Source organism: Molossus molossus, unplaced genomic scaffold (genome assembly GCF_014108415.1).
Source record: "Molossus molossus isolate mMolMol1 unplaced genomic scaffold, mMolMol1.p scaffold_m16_p_16, whole genome shotgun sequence".
NCBI lineage: Eukaryota > Metazoa > Chordata > Mammalia > Chiroptera > Molossidae > Molossus > Molossus molossus.
This window is the reverse complement of record NW_023425351.1, coordinates 5,791,777-5,811,700: the sequence shown is the minus strand read 5'-3', so window position 1 is coordinate 5,811,700 and position 19,924 is coordinate 5,791,777. Positions and strand designations below refer to the sequence as shown.

At 38.8% G+C, this 19,924-nt stretch overlaps 1 protein-coding gene across 1 annotated transcript in view; it reads left to right on the top strand.

The window, feature by feature from the left end:
- Positions 1–19,924, top strand: part of SNTG1 (syntrophin gamma 1) — an 866,981-nt gene that overhangs the window by 564,492 nt on the left and 282,565 nt on the right. The window contains exon 5 of the mRNA XM_036263979.1: positions 15,038–15,094. Within this exon, the coding sequence (XP_036119872.1) occupies positions 15,038–15,094 (57 nt within the window). The remainder of the gene's footprint in view (positions 1–15,037; positions 15,095–19,924) is intronic.

The window sequence follows — 19,924 nt, the reverse complement described above, 5'->3', positions numbered from 1 at the left end:
ACAATAATGCTTGGGGGCGGGGGGCGGGATCAGGAAGAGGGTGTCTGGAGGGAGAAAAGAGAAACATTTGTAACAAAAATAAATTAATTAATAATAAAAAAGAAAACCCTCTGCCCCTCCAAAAAAATTTATAGACAATAGCAGGAATTGAGACATAAGCTTCTCTGAGCGTCGTCTTTCTTGAAGAGAAACTTGAGGTCTTCTATTGGCTCGAAGTCTCACTCGTTGCTTGGTTCCTCGGGTTCAGGTAGGTTGGTAGAGTTACAGAGAGGTTTTTCTCATGTGAGATGTATCCAACTAGAAGCACCAGCAGCCTTGACCGCTGTCGGAGTACAGAACAGGCCAGTAAAGACCCTTTCCATGGGGTGTTGGTTGGGATCCTGGAGTTCCTTCTTTCCAGGTTTTAAGGTACATTTGTGATCTTGGCAGATACAAAACAGGGAGGTAGTCTGCTCTGTCCTTGGTTTTCTTTTATATCCAAAGTCTTGTATTTCTTGTTGGAATTTAGCTAGGAAGGTGACAGATGACAGGATTTGGGTGGAGTCAGGGTCTTTTATAAGATCAGAGTATAGACATGGCTGCCCACATAATGACTCGGAGGCGCTGAGTTGTAGTTGAGTTGGGGGGCAGTTCAGATTCAGAGCAGGGCTGCGGGCAGTGCCTCTAACAGCTGAAGGGCAGTTTCTTGGCCGAGCTTGCCAAGGGTTTCTTTGTGGTTTGATTTTTCCATTCAACCTCTCCAGAGGGCTGTGAAGGTGCCATTTTATTCCCAAGGCTTTGTTAGTTGGTTGCGTGACCTGTGAAGTAAGTGCAGGTCCCTTATAGCTTTGTAGGGATTGGAATGTCCAAACCTGGGAATCATTTCCTTTAAGGGTGCTACCTCTTCTGCCCTTTCAGTCCTGGGGGTGGGGGGTAGGCCTCATCCTATCGGTGCCATAAAGGTATCACAGACATGAAGCATTTAAAGCCTTTACATGGAGGTAGTTGAGTGTAATCTACTTGGCAGTCTTCTCCTGGACAGGTGCCCCTTCTTTGTCCAGGTTGGATGAGTGTAGGGGGAGATTTGGATCCTTGAGGGTTAGTTTGGGTGCACAGCGCACAAGCCTGACAGACCTGCCCTACTGCCTTATTTAAGCCCTTACCAGTGAAGAGTGTTTTGCATATTAGGATCCTATTATCTCTCTCTAAGTGACGGGTGGTGGAGGGCTTTTATGATGTTCCATTGTAAGACCGAGGGGACATGAGGAGTCCCTCTGATTGGAGCCATCCTGTGGGACCCGTGCTGCGCCGTGTTGGGATGCGCATAGTCTTTCTTCTTGGCTATATTTAGGGGTTGGTGGTTCTGTAGGGAAGGATGGAATTAGTGCTGCTAAGAATATGTCCTCAGAAGTGGCTGCTGCCTTCACATGTTTATCAGCATATTTGTTTCCTGTGCTACTTTGTCTTGGCCTTTTTGATGTCCCATGCAGTGTATGACTGCTGTTTCTTTAGGTAAATGCATTGTCTGTAATAATTTTAATATCTGAGGCGCGTATTTAATAGGATATTCTTTGCTGTTAGAGATCCCTTTTCCTTCCCATTGCCACGTGAGACGAGGTATCAGAAAGTGTACTTAGAGCCTGTATATATATTCAGTCTGGTATCTTGTCCCAATTCCAGGGCCCTGGTGAGTACTATTAATTCAGCTAGTTGTGCAGAGATTTCTGAAGGAAGCGAGTTGGCCCCTATGAGCTGCTGCACAGAAACTCCAGCGCACCCGCACAACGAGTTCCGCTTGGTACCAGGCAGCTTCTGCCTGTGAACCAGTTTTCCTCTGGATTAGCGCAGGGCCGTTCCTCAAGGTCCTGTTCGCTTGCACATGTTTGCTCAAGCTTTTCACAACAGGAAAGTGCAGGTTGGTCCTTGTCAGGGAGTGGCCTCAAAGTGGCAGGATTTAGGGGGTTACATTTTTCTCTTTTAACCTGGGGGTTTTCTAGTAATAGTACTTGGAATCTGAGTGTTCGATGATCTGTGAGCCAGTGAGGTCCTTTTCAGTCTAATAGGGGACCTAGTTGATGAGACGTGTAAAGGACAAGTTGTTGGCCTCAAGGCATTTTAGAGGCTCTTAGGCAATGCAGCCATCCTTAATTCGAAACCATTTGATCGGTAGCCTACTGGTCTGTTGGTGGGGCCAAGTCCCTGCGTCCAGGTCCCCAAGGCCGTTCCTTTTTTCTCTGTTACATACAGTTGGAAAGGCTTATCTAGTAAGGGGAGTCCAGGGCTGGGCCTGGGGTAGGGTCTGTTTCAGTTGCCTAAAGGCTTCTCTTTGTGCTTGGTCCCAGAGCAGGCCTGTGTCTGTCCACCCTTAGGGCCGAGTTTAGGGACTTTACAATTTCTCCATATTCTAAAGCCCATAGTCCACAATGTCCATTTAATCCTAGGACGGCCCAAAGTTGTCTCCAGGTGGTCAGGCTACGCATTTGGGCAACCAATTAGATTCTCTCCGAGGAAAGACTAGGTTTTCCTGGTGTCAAAATGAGTAAGGTAAGTTACATTTTGTTTAAGTAATTGGGCTTTGGTCTTAAATACTTTGTATTCCCTGTCTACCAGAAAATGTAGTCTTAATAGCACGCTATATTTCTTTGTCTTCGGAGGAGGAGCAAATGAGTCAATCAGTTACAGACTGTAGAAGCTTTCTGCCCCCTGCAGGGTCAAATCCCTGAGACCCTTTGGCAGTGCTTGTCCAAATAAGGGAGGGCTCTGGCTAAGACCCTGGAGCAATATGGTCCAAGTTAGTTGTTGGCTTGGATGGTCCTCCTTGGTCCATTCAAGGGCAAGTAAGTGTTGAGAGCAGGGACTCAAAGGAATGCAAAAGAAAGCGTCTTTCAGGTCTAAGACTGCAAGCATTGGGTGTCAGATGGTATTTCCCCTAGGACAGTACAGGTGGGGAGATATAGGGTGGGTTGGGACCACAGCCTCATTTACCATTTGTAAATCTTGCACTGATCTATAGTCTCCTTTTGATATTTTAACAGGGAGGATAAGAGTATTGCAATGTGAATTAATAAAAATTAGTAGTCAATGTTTTTAGGAATTTATTAATTATTATTTGAAGTTCTTTCTTGCCACTGGCTTATTAGGATATTGTTTCCTATGGGGAAATTTTGTGGAATCTTTTAGTTTTATTTATTTATTTATTTTCAATAATTTTTTTCTTCACTAATTTTAGAGAGAGAGGAAGGGAGAGGGAGAGAGTGATAGAAACATCGATGAGAGAGAACATCGATTGGCCACCTCCTGCATGCCCTCCATTGGGGATCCAGCCCACAACCTGGGCTTGTGCCCTGACTGGGAATTGAACCGGTGACATCTTGGTGCATGGGTCATCACTCAACCACTGAGCCAAACCGCTGTGCTTAGTTTTATTTTTATGGGTACTGCTGTCCTAGCCTTCCCGGTACTCCATCAGCCCAGACCTCCTGATGAATGGCCAGATTTATGGAGTGATCTATAACTTCCTTAGCTTCAGGGCCCCATTCAGGGGAAAAGATATTGGCTTCACTGGGTGTGGATATTTGTGCCTCTAGTTTACTGAGGACACCCCTCCCTAAAAGCAGGACAGGGCACTCTGACATCACCAGGAACTGGCGGCAAAGAGTGTTTGGTCCCACAGGGAGCGCAGGGAGGAGTAAGTCTCCTGATAGGGCTTTTCCATTTATCCCAACTACTTGGCAGGACCGGGAAGCTGGAGGGCCAGAGAAATTGTTTAGCACGGAGTAGACAGCTCCCATATCTAAAAGATAAAGTGTGGTCCTACCTGCCACATCTAGGGTGGCCCATGGCTCCATCCCATTCAAATGGATGGTCTTGTTGGGAGCTGGCAGGACTGGACGGTCTCCTCAGTCAGGTGTCATGAGTGGTTTCAGCTCATGTCCCCCTCTGAGATCCAGGATAGTCACAGGCCCACGGGCCAGGCTCCGTATATTTGGGACAGTCCCACTTCCCCTGGCCAGGCTTCCCACCGTGAGGGCAGTTTCCAGCGGCCACCCGGACCCCCCCTTTCTGAGAAGGCTGGGCCTGAAGTGCTGCAAGGAGCTGAGCCTGCCTTTTGTCTTTGCACTTTTCCTTTTCTTTCTTTTTTTCTCCTCGTTTCTCCGTTATATAAACTGAGGACACTGCCTTTAGGTTCTCAGTCAGAGGTGTTCCCGGACCTAAGGCTGGTTTGGGTACTTTGCCACCTGAGTCAGGATGTGATCTTTTAAAATTAGTTGTCCTTGGGTGAACGGAGATCTAGGGTGGTACATTTAAGAAAGGCCTCTTTTAACCTTTCTAAAAAGACAGAAGGGTTTTCTTGGGGCCCTTGGTCAGTGGTTGAAAGCTTATTATACCTTATAAGTTTTCTTTTAATTTTTTTATTCCTTCTGCTAAGCAAGGTGAAGAGTGATCTCTGAAAGCCTGTCTCCTTGGTTGCTGTGGTCGCAGTTCAGGTCTGCATTTGGGGCTGCAGCCGCTCCCGCAGGGTCCTGTGGGGCGGAGTCGGTGGGCGTCGCCCCAGATCTTTGAGCTGCTTCAGTGACTCAGTGCTCTGCTCTGGCGAGAGCGCTGGTCCCATGGCCCCGCCACGTCCCTCACGGACAGTGGAAAGCACAGGCGGGTTTAAGGGAGTTGTCCATGTATTTTGGGGGATCATCTGAAAAGGTTCCAAGGTCTGATTTGACCTGTCTATAATCCTGAATGGAGAATGGGACCTGGACCCCTATTGGACCTGAGTGTCTGGCAAACTCTTATAATGACATAACCTAGGGGTTGTGGGTCCTTGTAAGGGGGTGCAGGATCATAAGCAGGGTATCTAGGGCTATAGCCCAGGTCCCTAGTGTTGGCTGGCACTTGACGTTCAGCGTGGCTGTGGTTTTGGGCTGGGGCATCTGGCTAGCAAGTGCCATTACGGCTGGATCTAATTTTCAAGAGCTACCGAGCTTGGGATTGTCTCTGAGGGCCATGGAGCCGGTATGTATGGGACCCAGTCCATTTCCCTGGCCAGTGACCACACAGGTCTAACTGGAGAACGTTATTATAATGTAAGCTTCCATTATGGGGCCAGAACTCTTGGTCGTCTAATTTATATTGTGGCCAAGCTGTGTTACAGAAGATTAATCTTTTCTTTCTGAGAGTTTGGGGTTCAGATTTATCTCACTTTCTGCTAATGTGCCGCAGTGGTGAGTCCTGTGCTGTGGGGGGGTGTTGCCCATCTGGAAAGGTAAGAGAGCAGTCTGAGCAGTGAGGCAGGAAAGGAGAGTGCGAAAGCGCCGAGCATCCTGCATCCTCATGGCCTCGTTCAGATGAACAGAGAGTGCAGACAGGCTCGGGCATCCCCTTTGCCATGCCCTAGCTGTAAGGTATTTCTAGACCTTTTCAGAAATTGTCTTAAAGCCTTGGCCTTAGCACACCTCACCGAAGCTTCCCTAGCAACTCAAAATTTCCAGGTTTGGGATTTTTCAAGCCACAAAGTTTCATCTCACTAGTCCCCCCCTTTCTCACCCCAAGTGCCCTGATTCCTAGCTCGTCACCTAAACTCCAGAACCTGGGCCACCAGCTGAAACATGGGGTCACATTTTGGGGAGCTGATTTCCTGCTAACTCTGGAAGCTTGAGTGACTTGCTGTGCCTCCTGATTTGTCTGTGGTTCAGACACTTGGAAAATCTGATCCCATTTGCTAAGTTCTCTGAGTCTATGCAGGACCCTTGTCAGGATATCCCAACCCCAGCAGAGCTTAATGCTGGACAAATAAGATGTTTCAGTAGGAAGGGAAGCCCTCGGTCAAGAAGGTCGACAGGAATCCCGACCCATCCCACTAGGGGTGACGACAGAGACCGCAAAGGCCCTCTCAGGAGTTATGGTCTAAAAATTCTATATATTTTTAAAGGAAGATTCTTGACTCAGAGGCCAGCTATAAGGTGACTGAAGAAGGCACCTTGCCACTAATAAACAAAAGCCTGACCGCCGGAGATGTCAGGATGGAGTAGCTGAATCTAAGCAGGCGAGAGAAATCTCTCAGGTCGGTTACAAATGGAGCTCTGCAGAGTGTCTGAGAAGCTGCAAACCAGAAACAAACCACAAACCAGTTCATCTCAGAACTAGGCCAGCGTTCCTTCCTGATGTGGTGCGAGAGGAAGGAGAAAGCCCCCGGGACAGTGCTGGCCCACCCCTCGGACGCAGCCGCGAGGAGAGAGGCAGAGGCAGGATCAAGGTGGGTGAACAAGGTTCCGGAGGGGACCCTGGGAGCCTTTGAAAGAGGAGGCGCAGAGGAAGCTGGTCACCTGGCAGGGGCATGACTGAACGATGCACCTTGTGAGCCCCGGGAAGTCCTCAGGCAGTGAGGGGTCAGACATGCTGTAGAAAGGACGCCTGCTGGCCGTTCCGTTAAAATGGGCAGGGGACCTGAATAGACACTTCAAAGAGGACATACAAATGCCAGCAGATATATGAAAAGATACTCAACCTCACTAGCTCTTAGGAAAATGCAAATCAAAACTACGATGAGATACCACCTCACACCTGTGAGAATGGCTATTATCTACAAGACAAGTAATAATGAGTGTTGGAGAGGTTGTGGAGAAAACAGGAACCTCATTCACTGCTGGTGGGAATTTAAACTGGTAATAGCCACAATGGAAAACAGTATGATAACTCTAATTTCCTCACAAAATTAAGAAAAGAATTACCATATGACCCAGCAATCCCTCATCTGGGTATCTACCCCTACCCCAAAATTGAAACATTTATTCCTAAAAATATATGCATCTCTATGTTCACTGCAGCATTATTCACATCAGCCAAGACGTGGCAAGGACCTCCGTGTCCCTGGCTAGATGATCAGATAGAGAAGCTGTAGAGCGTATATAAAATGAACGTCCAGTCCAGGCCACGTACAGCCTGCAGCATCAGTACCAGCTAACACTACAGCCTCCCAAACTAGCCTGACCAAACAGAGCAGGCTAATTGTTAAGTTCATGGTATTGTGTGGCCTGAGAGTGATGTTATAAATATCCAAATGGCCCTTGGCAGATAAAAGGTTTCCCACCCCTTAGGTGGATCTCAGATAGATCGTGAGAATATCATGCTAAGCAAAATAAGTCAGACAGAAAAAGTCAAGAACTACATGATTTCACTCATATGTGGAATATGAAACTGAAAGCAACAAAGGAATAAACAAGATAAACAAACAAAAACTCATAAACACAGACAAGAGTATGGTTGTTACCAGAGGGGAACAGGGGTGGAGGAGAGGTAGTAAAAGGTAAAGAGGGTCAAATGTATGATGACAGAAGATTTGACTTTGAGTGGTAAACACACGACGCAATATACAGATAATATAGTATAGAAAAATATAATAAAGGAACAGTTTATAATTTATTCTTCCTAATTGCTAAGGGTTTTTTTGGTGAAATTATATGGAGAGGTAAGTGAATTGTCTAAGCCTTTTAGAAGGAATGGCACTACTTACTTTAGACCAAAGAACTCTAAATTCCAACCAACATTATTCACTTAAAATAGAATATAAAAGAATGAAATACTTAGGAATAAATTTGCAAAAGTGTAAAACATATTCTTGAAATGAAAAAATAAAATGTGACTGAAAGAAATTAAAGACCTACATGGAAATATATGACATTTTCTTGGATCCAAAAACTTAACATTAGTATTATTAAGATAGCAGTGACCTTAATTGATTTACAGATCAACCTCTATCAAGATCCCAGCTTGCTTCTTTGCAGAAATAGACAAGCTGATCCCAAGATTTAGATGAAAATGCAAGGGACTTAGAAGAGCCAAAACCATTTTGAAAAAGAATAAAAAAGATGGAAATTATGCTTCCTGATTTTAAAACTTCATTTTAAACAGACGGTAACCTAGACAGTGTGTGACATGTCCACATATGGCATATGGATAGTCATAAAAATAATGGAAATAAAATCGAGTGTCTGGAAAGAAAGCCCTCACATTGATAGTCAACTGATTTTTAAGGGTGACCATAACACTGGGGAAAGAATTGTTTTTTCAACAAATGATGAAGGGACCATTTGCAAAATAATAAATTTGGACATGTATCTCACACCATGCACAATTATTTCAAGATGGATCAAAAACCTAAATTTAGAGATAAAAACATAAAACTCATAGAGAAAACATAGGTGTAAGACAATGTGACATTGGATCTGTCAGTGATTTCTTAAATAAGACACAAGTATGTTACAAAAAAAATAAGAAGATAAACTGTACACATCTAAGTTAGAAATTCCTGTGCTTCAGAGTATAGTATCAAGAAAATGTAAAGACAACACAAAATAGAAGAAACTTTTTGCAATTTATGTATCTGGTAATGGACTCAGTCTAGAACACATAAAGAATTCTTCTAACTCATAAAATGAGCAATAAAAATAGACAAAGGATCTATTTCTATAGATGTCTGTATTTCAAATGTCTATAGACATTTCTTCAAAGAATGTATATAAATAAACAATATTCAAATAAAGAGATGCTTAACATCATTTGTCATCAAAGAAATGTATATCAAAAACAAAACTTTATATCCAGGAGGATGGTTATCATCAAAATGACACATAGAAAATTTTAGTGGGGGTCTGAAGACACTGGAATTCTCAGACACTCTGAGAATGTAGACAGGTCCAGCTGCATTGGAAAACAGCCTGACAATTCCATTTCACTTTTTGGTATATGCTCAACTGAACATATGAACACATATGTCCAAACAAAAACTTTCACACAAGTGGTCACAGCAGAGCCAAATAATATAAAAATCCCAAATGTCCATCAGTGGGGGAATGGGTAAATGAAATCTGATGCACCCATGCAGTGGAATGTTATTCGATAACTTAAAAAATGAAGTATTGATACATGCTGCAACATGGATGTACCTTGCAAACATCATGCTAAGAAGCCAGACACAAAACGCTGTACACTCTTTGATTCCACTTATGCGAAATGTTCACAGTAGGCAAATCCATAGAGACAGAAAATAGATTAGTGAGGGCATGGGGTGACTTTTCAGAAAATGCAAATGTTCTAAAATTTATTGTAGTGATGGATAAGGAATTGTGAAATTTGAACATCCACTTAACTATATACTTTAAATGAGTGGTTTTATGTGATATATAAATTAAATCTCAGTAAAGCTATTTTTAAAAAGATACAAAATAACGTGTATATTTATATATCTATGAATGTTTTTAAATGTAACCATCTGTATCTATCTATATTAAGCTACACATGAGTTTATACTGGTATCTCCAAGTATCTCTTTTCACCCATGAACTGTTTCCGCTTGTGTATCTCAGTCCCCCCCACCCCTCAGCGTGAGAGACTGGTTCCTCCCTCCACCATCCATATACTTGTTTAATCTCAACATACATGTGTAGCAGTATCAGAATTGTTAACCCATACCCACGTGCAAAACAGCTGTGTCAGCTAGAACAGTGTCATATTCACTTCCTTTGGTCTTTAGCCTTTTGCCTTAAAGACTCCGTGGATTTCCAAAGTTACTTAAGCAAGCACGTTCCTCCACACCTACCAGTGCTGGTAGCACCCTTCCCAGTGCTGTCAGACTGGTTCCTCAGCCTGCCTGCCTTCTTTGGATCCCCTAACTTCCTAAATGACTCTTAAATTTACATACATTAAGGGTTACTCTTTGTTCTCTGGAGTTGTATGGGTTTTTACAAATGCAAAATATCATGTATGCACTATTATAAAATCATAAAGAATAATTTTATTGCCCTATAAATCTCATCAAGCTTCCCTTCGTCCCCCTGAATCCTGGCAACTACTACTAATTTCTTCGTCTCTATAGTGGTGCTTCTCCAGAAAGTCATGTAAATGGGATTAGAGTGTATTTTTCAGAGTAGCTTCTGTTACTTAGTAATATATGTTTGAGGTTTTTTTCATGTCTATTTGCAGCTGGATATTTCATTTATTTTTATTACTAAATGATATTTATTGTATAGATATAGCATAGTTTTTTGTTTGTTTTTTTCATTATCTATTGATCGAACATCTTGGTCACTTCCAGTTTCGAGCAGTTATTGATAAAAATTCTATTTGCATGCAGGTTTTTATTAAACATAAAGTTTTTTATTAGGAGAATTAATCCCTAGGAGTGCAGTTTCTGGATCATATGTTAGTACTTTGTTTAGATTTTAAAAAAAACACCAAACTTCCTTTTGAATACCCACCAAGGAATGAGAATTCCTTTTGATGAGACCCCTTGCCAGCATTTGGTATTGCAGTATTTTGGATTTTAGCTATTCTAATAGGCGTATAATATTGTCTCATTGTTTTAACCTGGAATTCCCTGATAATACATGAACGTGAGCCTCTTTACATATGCATACTTGACACATGTATATTCTTTGACATAGTGTTTGCTCAAATATTTTAGTTATTTTAAAAATATGATTGTTTATTTTCTTCCTGAATGTTGAGTTTTTTTGCATATTTTAGAAACAAGTCCTTCATAAGTTTTGCCACATTTTCTTCTCATATGTGAACAATTTTATTGTCTCAAAAATGTTTTTGTAAAGCAGAAGTATTTAATTTTATTTTAAAATCAATTTATATTTTTTAATCAACTATGTGTTGGATTTTTGTATCTAAAATCTTGTTGCCAGAAGCAAAGTCATATAGATATTTCCCATTTTTAAAATACATTTTTATTGATTTTAGAGAGAGAGGAAGGGAGGGGGGCACAGAGAAACATCCATAGTCTGCCTCCTGCATGCCCCACGGTGGGGATCAAGGCCACAAGCCGGGCATGTGCCCTGACCGGGAATTGAACCAGTGACCTCTTGGAGTATGGTAAATGCTCAACCAGTGAGCCACACCAACCAGGCTCCCATGTTTTCTTTACAGAGTTTTATAATAATTTTTTTTACATCTAGGTCTATGGTCCATTTTGTGTTAATTTTTGGGAAAGACATAATACTTATGCCTAGATTTCTTTCTTTGCCTTCCTATATTTTGTTGTGGAGGGTGTATGTTAAAAAGACTATTCTACATTTTCTCTATTAAATTGCCTTTGTTCCTTTGTCAAATATCAGTTCACTCTCTCTCAATATGTATTTTGTTCTCTTTTGGGGCTTTCTGTTCTATTTATTGATATGTGTTTAGTGTTCAAAAAACTCACGCTATCTTGATTACTGTAGCTTTATCATAAGTCCTGTGTCAGGTGCCCCGAGTCCTCCAATTTTGTTCCTCCATTTTAATACTGTGCTGGCTATCATGGGTCTTTCGGCTTTCCATATAAACCTGAGCACTAATTTGTTGATAATCTCAAGTAGCTTGTTGGGATTTTTATTGAGATCGCACTGATTCTATAAATCAAGTTGGGAAGAACTGACATTTAAAAAATATTGAGTCTTCTAATTCATGAACATGGAATTCTCCAGAGTTTTGTAGTTTTCCATATATAATCTTCACTCCATTTGTTAGATTTTATACCTAAGTATTCTTTTTTTAGTGTGACATTGTAAATGGTGTTATAATTTTCCTTTCAAACTCTACTTTCTCATAGCTAATATACAATAAACCCATTGGCTTTTGTACACAGTAAGTCCTCACTTAATGTCATCGATAGGTTCTTAGAAACTATGACTTCAAATGAAACAATGTGTAATATAATCAATTTTACCATGGGCTAGTTGATACAAATAAATAAGTTTCTGTGGCATATTTCTGATCAGAAAAAACCTCCCCAAACTTCTAAATAAACACCCCACACACGTCTAATATTAGTAATTTACATAAATGTAAGGTATACATACATTTAGAAAGATGAATAAAATGAAGTAACAACATTATTTTTCAACTCTCTGATTCCAGCCCAGGGTCACGTGGTTGTGCAGCTCAGCATCCAGTGTGGGAATGCCATTACATCACAGTTCACACACACACACACACACACACACACTCATATTGGAGCAATTTAGACATGTCACTTCACTTAACATGCGTATCTTGGGGGAGTGGGAGAAAACTGGAGGACCCAGAGAAGACCATGGAAAGAACGTGCAAACTCCACACAGACTGTGTCCCTAGTCAGAAATTGATTTTTTTTTCTCTCATCAACATGTAATGAAACAGGGTCTGGCTGGATAGCTCAGTTGGTTGGACCCTCATCCTGATAGGCTGAGGTTGCAAGTTCCATCGTTGGTCAGAGAACATACATGGATGCATAAACAAGTGGAACAACAAATCAATGCCTCCCCCTCCCCCTCTCTCTCTAAAATCAATCCATAAATAAAAACATAAAATGAAACAACATTCAGTGAAATGGTGATATTCAAAGACTCGCTGTGTTAACCTTGTCTCCTGTGACCTTGCTATAATTACTTATTAGTTCCATGAAAATGTTGTTGATTCTTTGGGATTGTCTATGTAGACAAAGGACAGAAAGCATTTTTCTTCCTCTCTAACCTGCATGCCTTTTATTTTATATTCTAGCCTTTTTGCACTAGCTAGGGCGGTGAGAAGTAACACCCCTGCTTTATTCTGATTTTAGGGAGAAACACTCAGTTTCTTACAATTCCTCCCCTTCTCGGTACCTTGCACCTTGATTGTTCAGTTTCTTTGTTTCTTTCATCCTAATTTGCTATTTCTTCTCACAGATGTTGTGATAGAAAAGACAGTGGGAATCAGAGAAACTCATTTAAATCATGATTTGGGCTTTGGTCAAGTTGATTTAACTCCTTTGCATTTCTCATTTTAAATTATAATAACATTGCCTATGCCAGTGAGCTGTTGTGTTGATTAGATGGTAAATGTTTAAAGAAACTATTTAACACATGAGCACCTAGCTTTGATTTAGCGCCTGTGCTAAATGCTTGGAATACCACTGTGAATAAGACACAGCGTTAGCTCTCAAAACTGTAATGGAACAAAAAATGAGTCTAGGAAACAGAATATTTTAATAAATAATCATGTGCTATGAGAATTATAAGTTCAGATAGATTTTTAATATTTATAAGTCACCACCATTATCATTATTCCTCTCAAGTTTATTCACTACGTCTGAACTATCGGAGGTAATGACATGCCCTAGCTCTTTTCCTACAAATATTTTATGTTTCCAGCAAATAAAATTAATAAATACAGTTCTCCACTGGATGGCCTTTATAGTTTCTGCATTGTCCTCACTTCTTCTTTGCACATATATCTCAGAAATCTTTACACCTGGGATATATAAAAGCAACATTTCTGTTTGTTTGGTAACATGCACATTTTGGTTCCCATTAAGTTCATACAATATAGAGAGAACAGGATGGTTGCAATTATATTTTTATGAACAGCATGGAAAATAATAAAAGATTAATCAATTTAACAAATTGTTCTTATCTATTCAATAAAAGGACACTGCCCAAAATATTAATTTATTTTAAATTCGATTTAGTATATTTATAATGCATGTGTTCACCTTCCGTTTCTGCTCTTATGTATTCAGGTATGATTACATTGATACATTTTACCTCATAAATTCTAAAACACAGCATCTTCTCATACTGTGCCTCCACCAGTGAAAAGTTGTGTACGGTCTGTTCATGAGTCTAAAAATAGAGTTGATGGTATTACTTACTATAGTATTAAGTATGGTGTTTTATATTTTAAGTTGCTTTGCATAAATTAGAATGCATCTATAAATGTACTGGTATAAATATAATTTTCATGTTGGCTTGAAAATATGATTAGATAACAGGTTACAAGAGTTAAATTTTAAGTACTTTTAAAATAGATTAAAGTACTTAGCACATGGTCAAAGAGAAGAAAATTTATATTATTAAATGCTATGTTTTGGCACTAATATTTTAAAATATATATCAGTCTCTAACCATAAGGCTTATTTTTTGTTAAAAATAAATAATAGTTAATAACCCTGAGTTTCTTGTAGGGCTGTCATATTCTTCAAGCATTATTTTGTTGTTATTTATGAAATCTAAATACTTGATTAAACAAAGGTAGCTTGTAACTTTGCGAAATTGATGAGGTTTATTTTATCTTAAAATAGTCAAAAAGAGCCACTAGGAGCACTCGTTCTTCAAATTTTTTCCTGGTTCTTTAAAAATAATAATATAGCTGCTCCACACAGTCCCTGAATCAGGGAGGAAGGAGAAAATTCACCTAAGAAAGAGAGCAGTACTCAGATTCGATACTAGGTAATATAGGAATAGAAATGCAAATACAGTAGGCATTTGTGAATTACAGGAACCAGATAACAGCTGTCTATGGCAGGTACAGGGGAAAAGGATGATGTCTCAAATATTTATGGATAGGAGAAGATTCAGAAGATGAGATGGTTATAAATAAGTGGAAGTTATAAATACAAGTTTTCAACCTTTCTGCATGCCTCCAGAATGTGCATTATGTAAAGATAAGTGCCCTAAAATAGAGTATTGTTGACTTAATATTGGAAATGAAAGGATTTGCCCAAATGTGGCTCTTTGTGGTTTTTGTCTCATACAGCAGTGATTGAATGATTGTTTCCAATGTAAAAGGAAAAAGAACTGATTCTAAAAATTAATAAGCCCATTATGATTAGTAGTTAGGTTTAAACCCTTTACAGAAATTTAAACAGGCAGTCATCTCGAACTGGTCTATTTACACTTGCGATCTCAGACGGAGACCTGCGTCTGTTGTGAGCTGGGACAGCCTCCCAGCCGTGCTCTCAGGTCTCCGTGAGCAGTGTGCCTTCTAGTGATGAGATGAGCACTTAGCTGACAAAGATAGTATTTACCATTGAAAGTGAGTCACTCTCATGTAACCAAAACACGGTCATTTCTTAGACAAGAATACATAATGTGGAAATGAGAAGAGATTTAAACATTGATTCTAAAATGTGTCAATAAATAATTGGAAGAATTAATTTTTAGAAGTTTAGCTATTGAATAACACTGTATTTACACATATAGATGTAAAAACAAAACCTAGAAGAGGAATACGTTGTTTAAATACAGTTTTATAAAGAGCTAACCACTTTTAAAACCCTGTCTTTCAGGAAAGAACGGTGACCATTAGAAGACAAACTGTGGGAGGATTTGGATTAAGCATAAAGGTAGCCTGTGTTTCCAGTCTATCCTTAAAGGTCATACTATAATGCTGCATTCTTGTGTATTTTGATTTTTGTATGATTAATACTTGGACAGCATGGCTGTAACAAAATCCTCAATATTTGGATTGAGATGTGAGCTATCGGCTCTCACAGAACCTTGGCCACCTTTTGATTTAGAAATTTTACGAAAGTATTTGGAAAACTTACCCCATCTGGCATTGGATATAACTAATTAACTTTTTGATCTGGTTTCATCTAAATGATCAAATATAGTGTTTAATATGAATATCATCCTTTAATCACCCAGAGTAGGAGACACTGACCTGTTGGTGATTGGAGCAATAACAAGTTCTGTGCTAATGAAATCGTATATCAAGTTCAGTATTAGTTGAATTTTATCCATCGTTTTTTTGTTGTTGTTGTTCAATTTAGTTTTTATCTTTATTTAAGAAACTAGTAAACTATCATGTTAGATTATCAAATATATAAGATACAGTTTAGTATTTGATTTATTATAAAATTACCATTACTTTACTTTTTGAGTGTAAAATGTATTTTATTTTTTCCATCACTATTTATCACTCCTAGGCCCTCTTCCACCTCCAGCCACTTCCCTGCCCTGCCCACAATCACCACCCTGTTGTCCGTGTCCATGAGTTCTCTCTCTTCTTTGTTTTTGCTCAATCTTTTCACCCCCCTTCACCCCCTCCCCGGAGCTATCTGCTCTCTCTCAGTCTGTCACTGCTTTGCTCGGTGGTTCAGTTTGCTCATTAGATCCCACATATGAGTGAAAGCACATGGTACTTATCTTTCTATGACCGGCTTACTTCCTTATCGCAATGTTTTCCAGGTCTATCCATTCATTAAATTTTAAAGGGCTTTTGCTATTGTATACTGTTGACTATTAAAGATGTACCACACCTGTAAAATAGAAATTTTTAAATGATGGGAATTTCTATAAATATTGGAAAAGTTTAATCAGTGACTTTAAAATGCCTTTTAGAAATCTACATCTCTGAACAGATAATGAAGTTTGACTTCGTCTTGAGTTAGGCATTTTGTTTATGTAGGATGAAAATCATACATCGCAAGTATATATTTCATGACATTTTAACACGGCTCAAGTTATGTGTGCTTGAAAATTGGAACTCAAAATTTAGTGACTACACTCTGGTTGACATGATGAAAATGACTCAGAAAACTGATCAATGTAGAATAGTATTGTGTTGTCAAGTAATAAAAATATTACTACATGAAAAGTTAGTTTTAAAGTGTATTTGTATTTTCTCTTAATCTGTCATCAATGAAGACTAGTAGACACACAAAACAAGTTACAAGATTTAAATATGAAAGGATGTGCGGCAATTCCAACAGTCAATAGATAAGTTTTATTGTTGGTTTGCTTTTATTTTTTGTCACAATATTTGTTGAGAATGCTCTCAAGGGTTTAAAGATATGACCAAGAAAGAAAGTCCATGAAGCTGAGTGTGAACCAACTCCCATAATGAGTGTTGGTTTCATTTCAGATAAGTGTTTTTATCTACCCTGCACTGATGCTGTATCCGACAGTGGACTAAAAATGCTATTCCTCTTTTCTATTTCAATTCATAATTTAAACCCAATTATACATTGTTATTTATTTTTACTACAATATCACATTTTAACCTTAACATTTTTATCTTTAAAATATATTTTTAGTGTTAAAAGTATAGATGTACCCCTATTTTTCCCCCATTGACCTCCTCCACCCTATTCCTGCCTACCCCCGGCCTTCAGCACACTATGGTCTTTGTCCACTGGTGATGTATATATGCATATATGTTCTTTGGTTTATCTCTTCCCACCAGCCCCCTTCCCTCCAAGATTTGTCAATCTGTTCCATGCTTCCATGTCTCTGGATCTATTTTGTTCATTAGTTTATTTTGTTCATTAGATTCCACATATAATGAGAACATATAATACTTGTCTTTCTCTGACTGGCTTATTTTGCTTACAATAATACTCTCCAGGTCTCTTAATGCTGTCTCAAAGGGTTAGAGATAGCATAGTATTACATAGTATTATAGTTGCATAGTATTTCTTGTATAAATGTACCACCGATTTTTTATCCACTCTTCTATGATGGACACTTGGCTATATCCAGATCTTAGTTATTATAAATAGCACTGCTGTAACATAGGGGTGCATATATTCTTTCTGATTGGTGTTTCAAGCTTTTTAGGATATATTCCTAGAATTGGAATCACTGGCAGTTCCATTTTTAATTTTTTTTTTATTAATTAATTTTTGTTACAGATGTTTCTCCTTTTCCCCCCACTGATTACCCACTCCCGCTCCCTCCCTGCCCTTTCCCCAGTTTGTTGTCTATATCCACTGTTCATGCATACATGCATATAAGTTCTGTGGTTTATCTCTCCCCCACTACCTTCCTCTTTAGGGGATTGTCAGTCTTTACCCCACTTCCACCGCTCTGGGACTACCCCATTCCTCATACTGTTATGTTCATTATATTCCACAAATAAGTGAGATCATATGAAACTTGTCTTTCTCTGTTTGGCTTGTTTTACTTAGGATGATACTTTCCAGGTCCCTCCATGTAGTCTTAAAGGATAAGAGATCTTTCTTTCTTACACCTGCGTAGTACTCCATTGTGTATATGTATCACAGCTTTTTTATCTATTCGTCTACTGATGGACACTTGGGCTGTTTCCACATCTTAGCTATTGTAAATAGTGCTGCTATAAACATGGGGGTACGTATATTCTTTCTGATTGGTGTTTCAGGCTTCTTAGGGTATATTCCTAGAAGTGGAATCACTGGGTCAAATGGAAGTTCAATTTTTAATTTTTTGAGGTAACACCATATTGTTTTCCATAGTGGCTGCACCAGTCTGCATTCCCACCAGCAGTGTACTAGAGTCCCCTTTTCTCCACATCCTCGCCTGCACTTGTTATTTGAGGATTTGTTGATGGCAGCCATTCTGACAGGTGTGAGGTGATATCTTATAGTTGTTTTAATTTGCATCTTTAATGATTACTGACTTGGAGCATTTTTTTCATGTCTCTGGACCATCTGTATGTCCTCTTTGGAGAATAATCTATTTAGGTCCTCTGCCCATATTTAATTGGATTGTTTGTCCATTCGTTCAGTTGTATGAGTTCTTTATATATCTGGAAATTAATCCCTGATCAGAGGTATCATTGACAAATATATTCTCCCATATAATGGGAAACCTTTTTATTTTGTTGATAGTTTCTTTTGCTGTGTAGAAGTTTTTTGTTTTTTTTTATGTAGTTCCATTTGTTTATTTTTTCCTGTTTCTCTTGCCCTAGGCTATGTATATATAAAAATTCTGCTACATGAGATTGAAATTATGCTGCCTACATTTTGTTCTAGGATTTTTATTGTTTCATGACTTACATTTAAGTCTTTTATTGATTTTGAGTTTATTCTTGTGTATGATGTAAATTGGTGGTCTAGTTTTATTTATTTTTTTTTGCCTATACCTGTCCATTTTTCACAATACCATTTATTGAAGAGGCTTTACTGCATTATAGGCTTGGTCTCATTTGTCTAATATTAATTGAACATAATGTCTTGGGTCAATTTTAGGGTTCTCTGTTCTGTTTCATTCATCAATATGCCTGTTTTTGTGCCATTACCAGGCTGTTTTGATTACAGCAGCTTTATAGTATAACCTGATATCGGTATTGTAATCTCTCCTACTTTGTTCTTCTTTTTCAAGATTGCTGTGACTAGCCTTGGGGTCTTTTTTTTTTTCCATATAAATTTTTGGTTTATTTGTTGTGGATCTGTGAAATATGCTGTTGGTATTTTAATAGGGATTGCATTGTATCTATAGATTACTTTGGATAATATGGACACTTTAATGATATTAATCCTTCCAGTCCATAAATATGGTATATGTTTCTGCTTGTTTATATTTTCCTGTGTTTCTTTTTTCAAAGTCCTTTAGTTTTCTGAGTACAGGTCTTTTACCTCCTTGGTTAATTTATTCCTAAGTATCTTAATTTTGTTGTTGTTGTTACAATGGTAAATGGGATTTTCTTTAATTATTCTTTCTGAGAGTTCGTGATTGGAGTATAAAAATGCCATCAATTTCTGAATGTTAACTTATATCCTGCTTCTTTGTCAATTTCATTTATTAAATCTAGTAGTTTTTTGTGTAGTCCTTAGAGTATTCTATGTACAATATCATGTCATCTGCAAATGATGACAGTTTCACTTTCTCCTTTCAAATTGGGATGCCTTTATTTTCTCTTCTTATCTGATTGCTGTGGCTAAGATTTGTACTGCATATTGAATAAAAGTGATGAAAGCAGACATCCCTATCTTGTTCCTGTTCTTAAGGGAAACAGTTTTTGCCCATTGAGTTTGATCTTGGTTGTAGGTTTGTCATGTATGGCCTTTATTATTTTGAGGTATGATCCCTCTATTACCACTTTGCTGAGAGTTTTTGTCAAAAACGGGTGCTGGATTTTGCTAAATGCTTTTTCTGCAACTATTGATATAATCATGTGATATTTATCTTTCATTTTGTCTACGTGGTATATCACATTTATTGATTTGTGAATATTGTACCAGCCTTGCACCCCTGGGCTAAATCCCACTTGGTCATAAAGAATAATCTTTTCAATATATTGGTGAATCCTTTTTGCTAATATATTGTTGAGGACTTTTGCATCTATTTTCATCCAGGATATTGTAATTTTCTTTTTTTGTAGTGTTTTTATCTGGTTTTAAAATTAAGATAATGCTGGCCTCATAAAAAGAGCTTGAAAGTCTTCTTTCCTCTAGAATTTTTTGGAATTC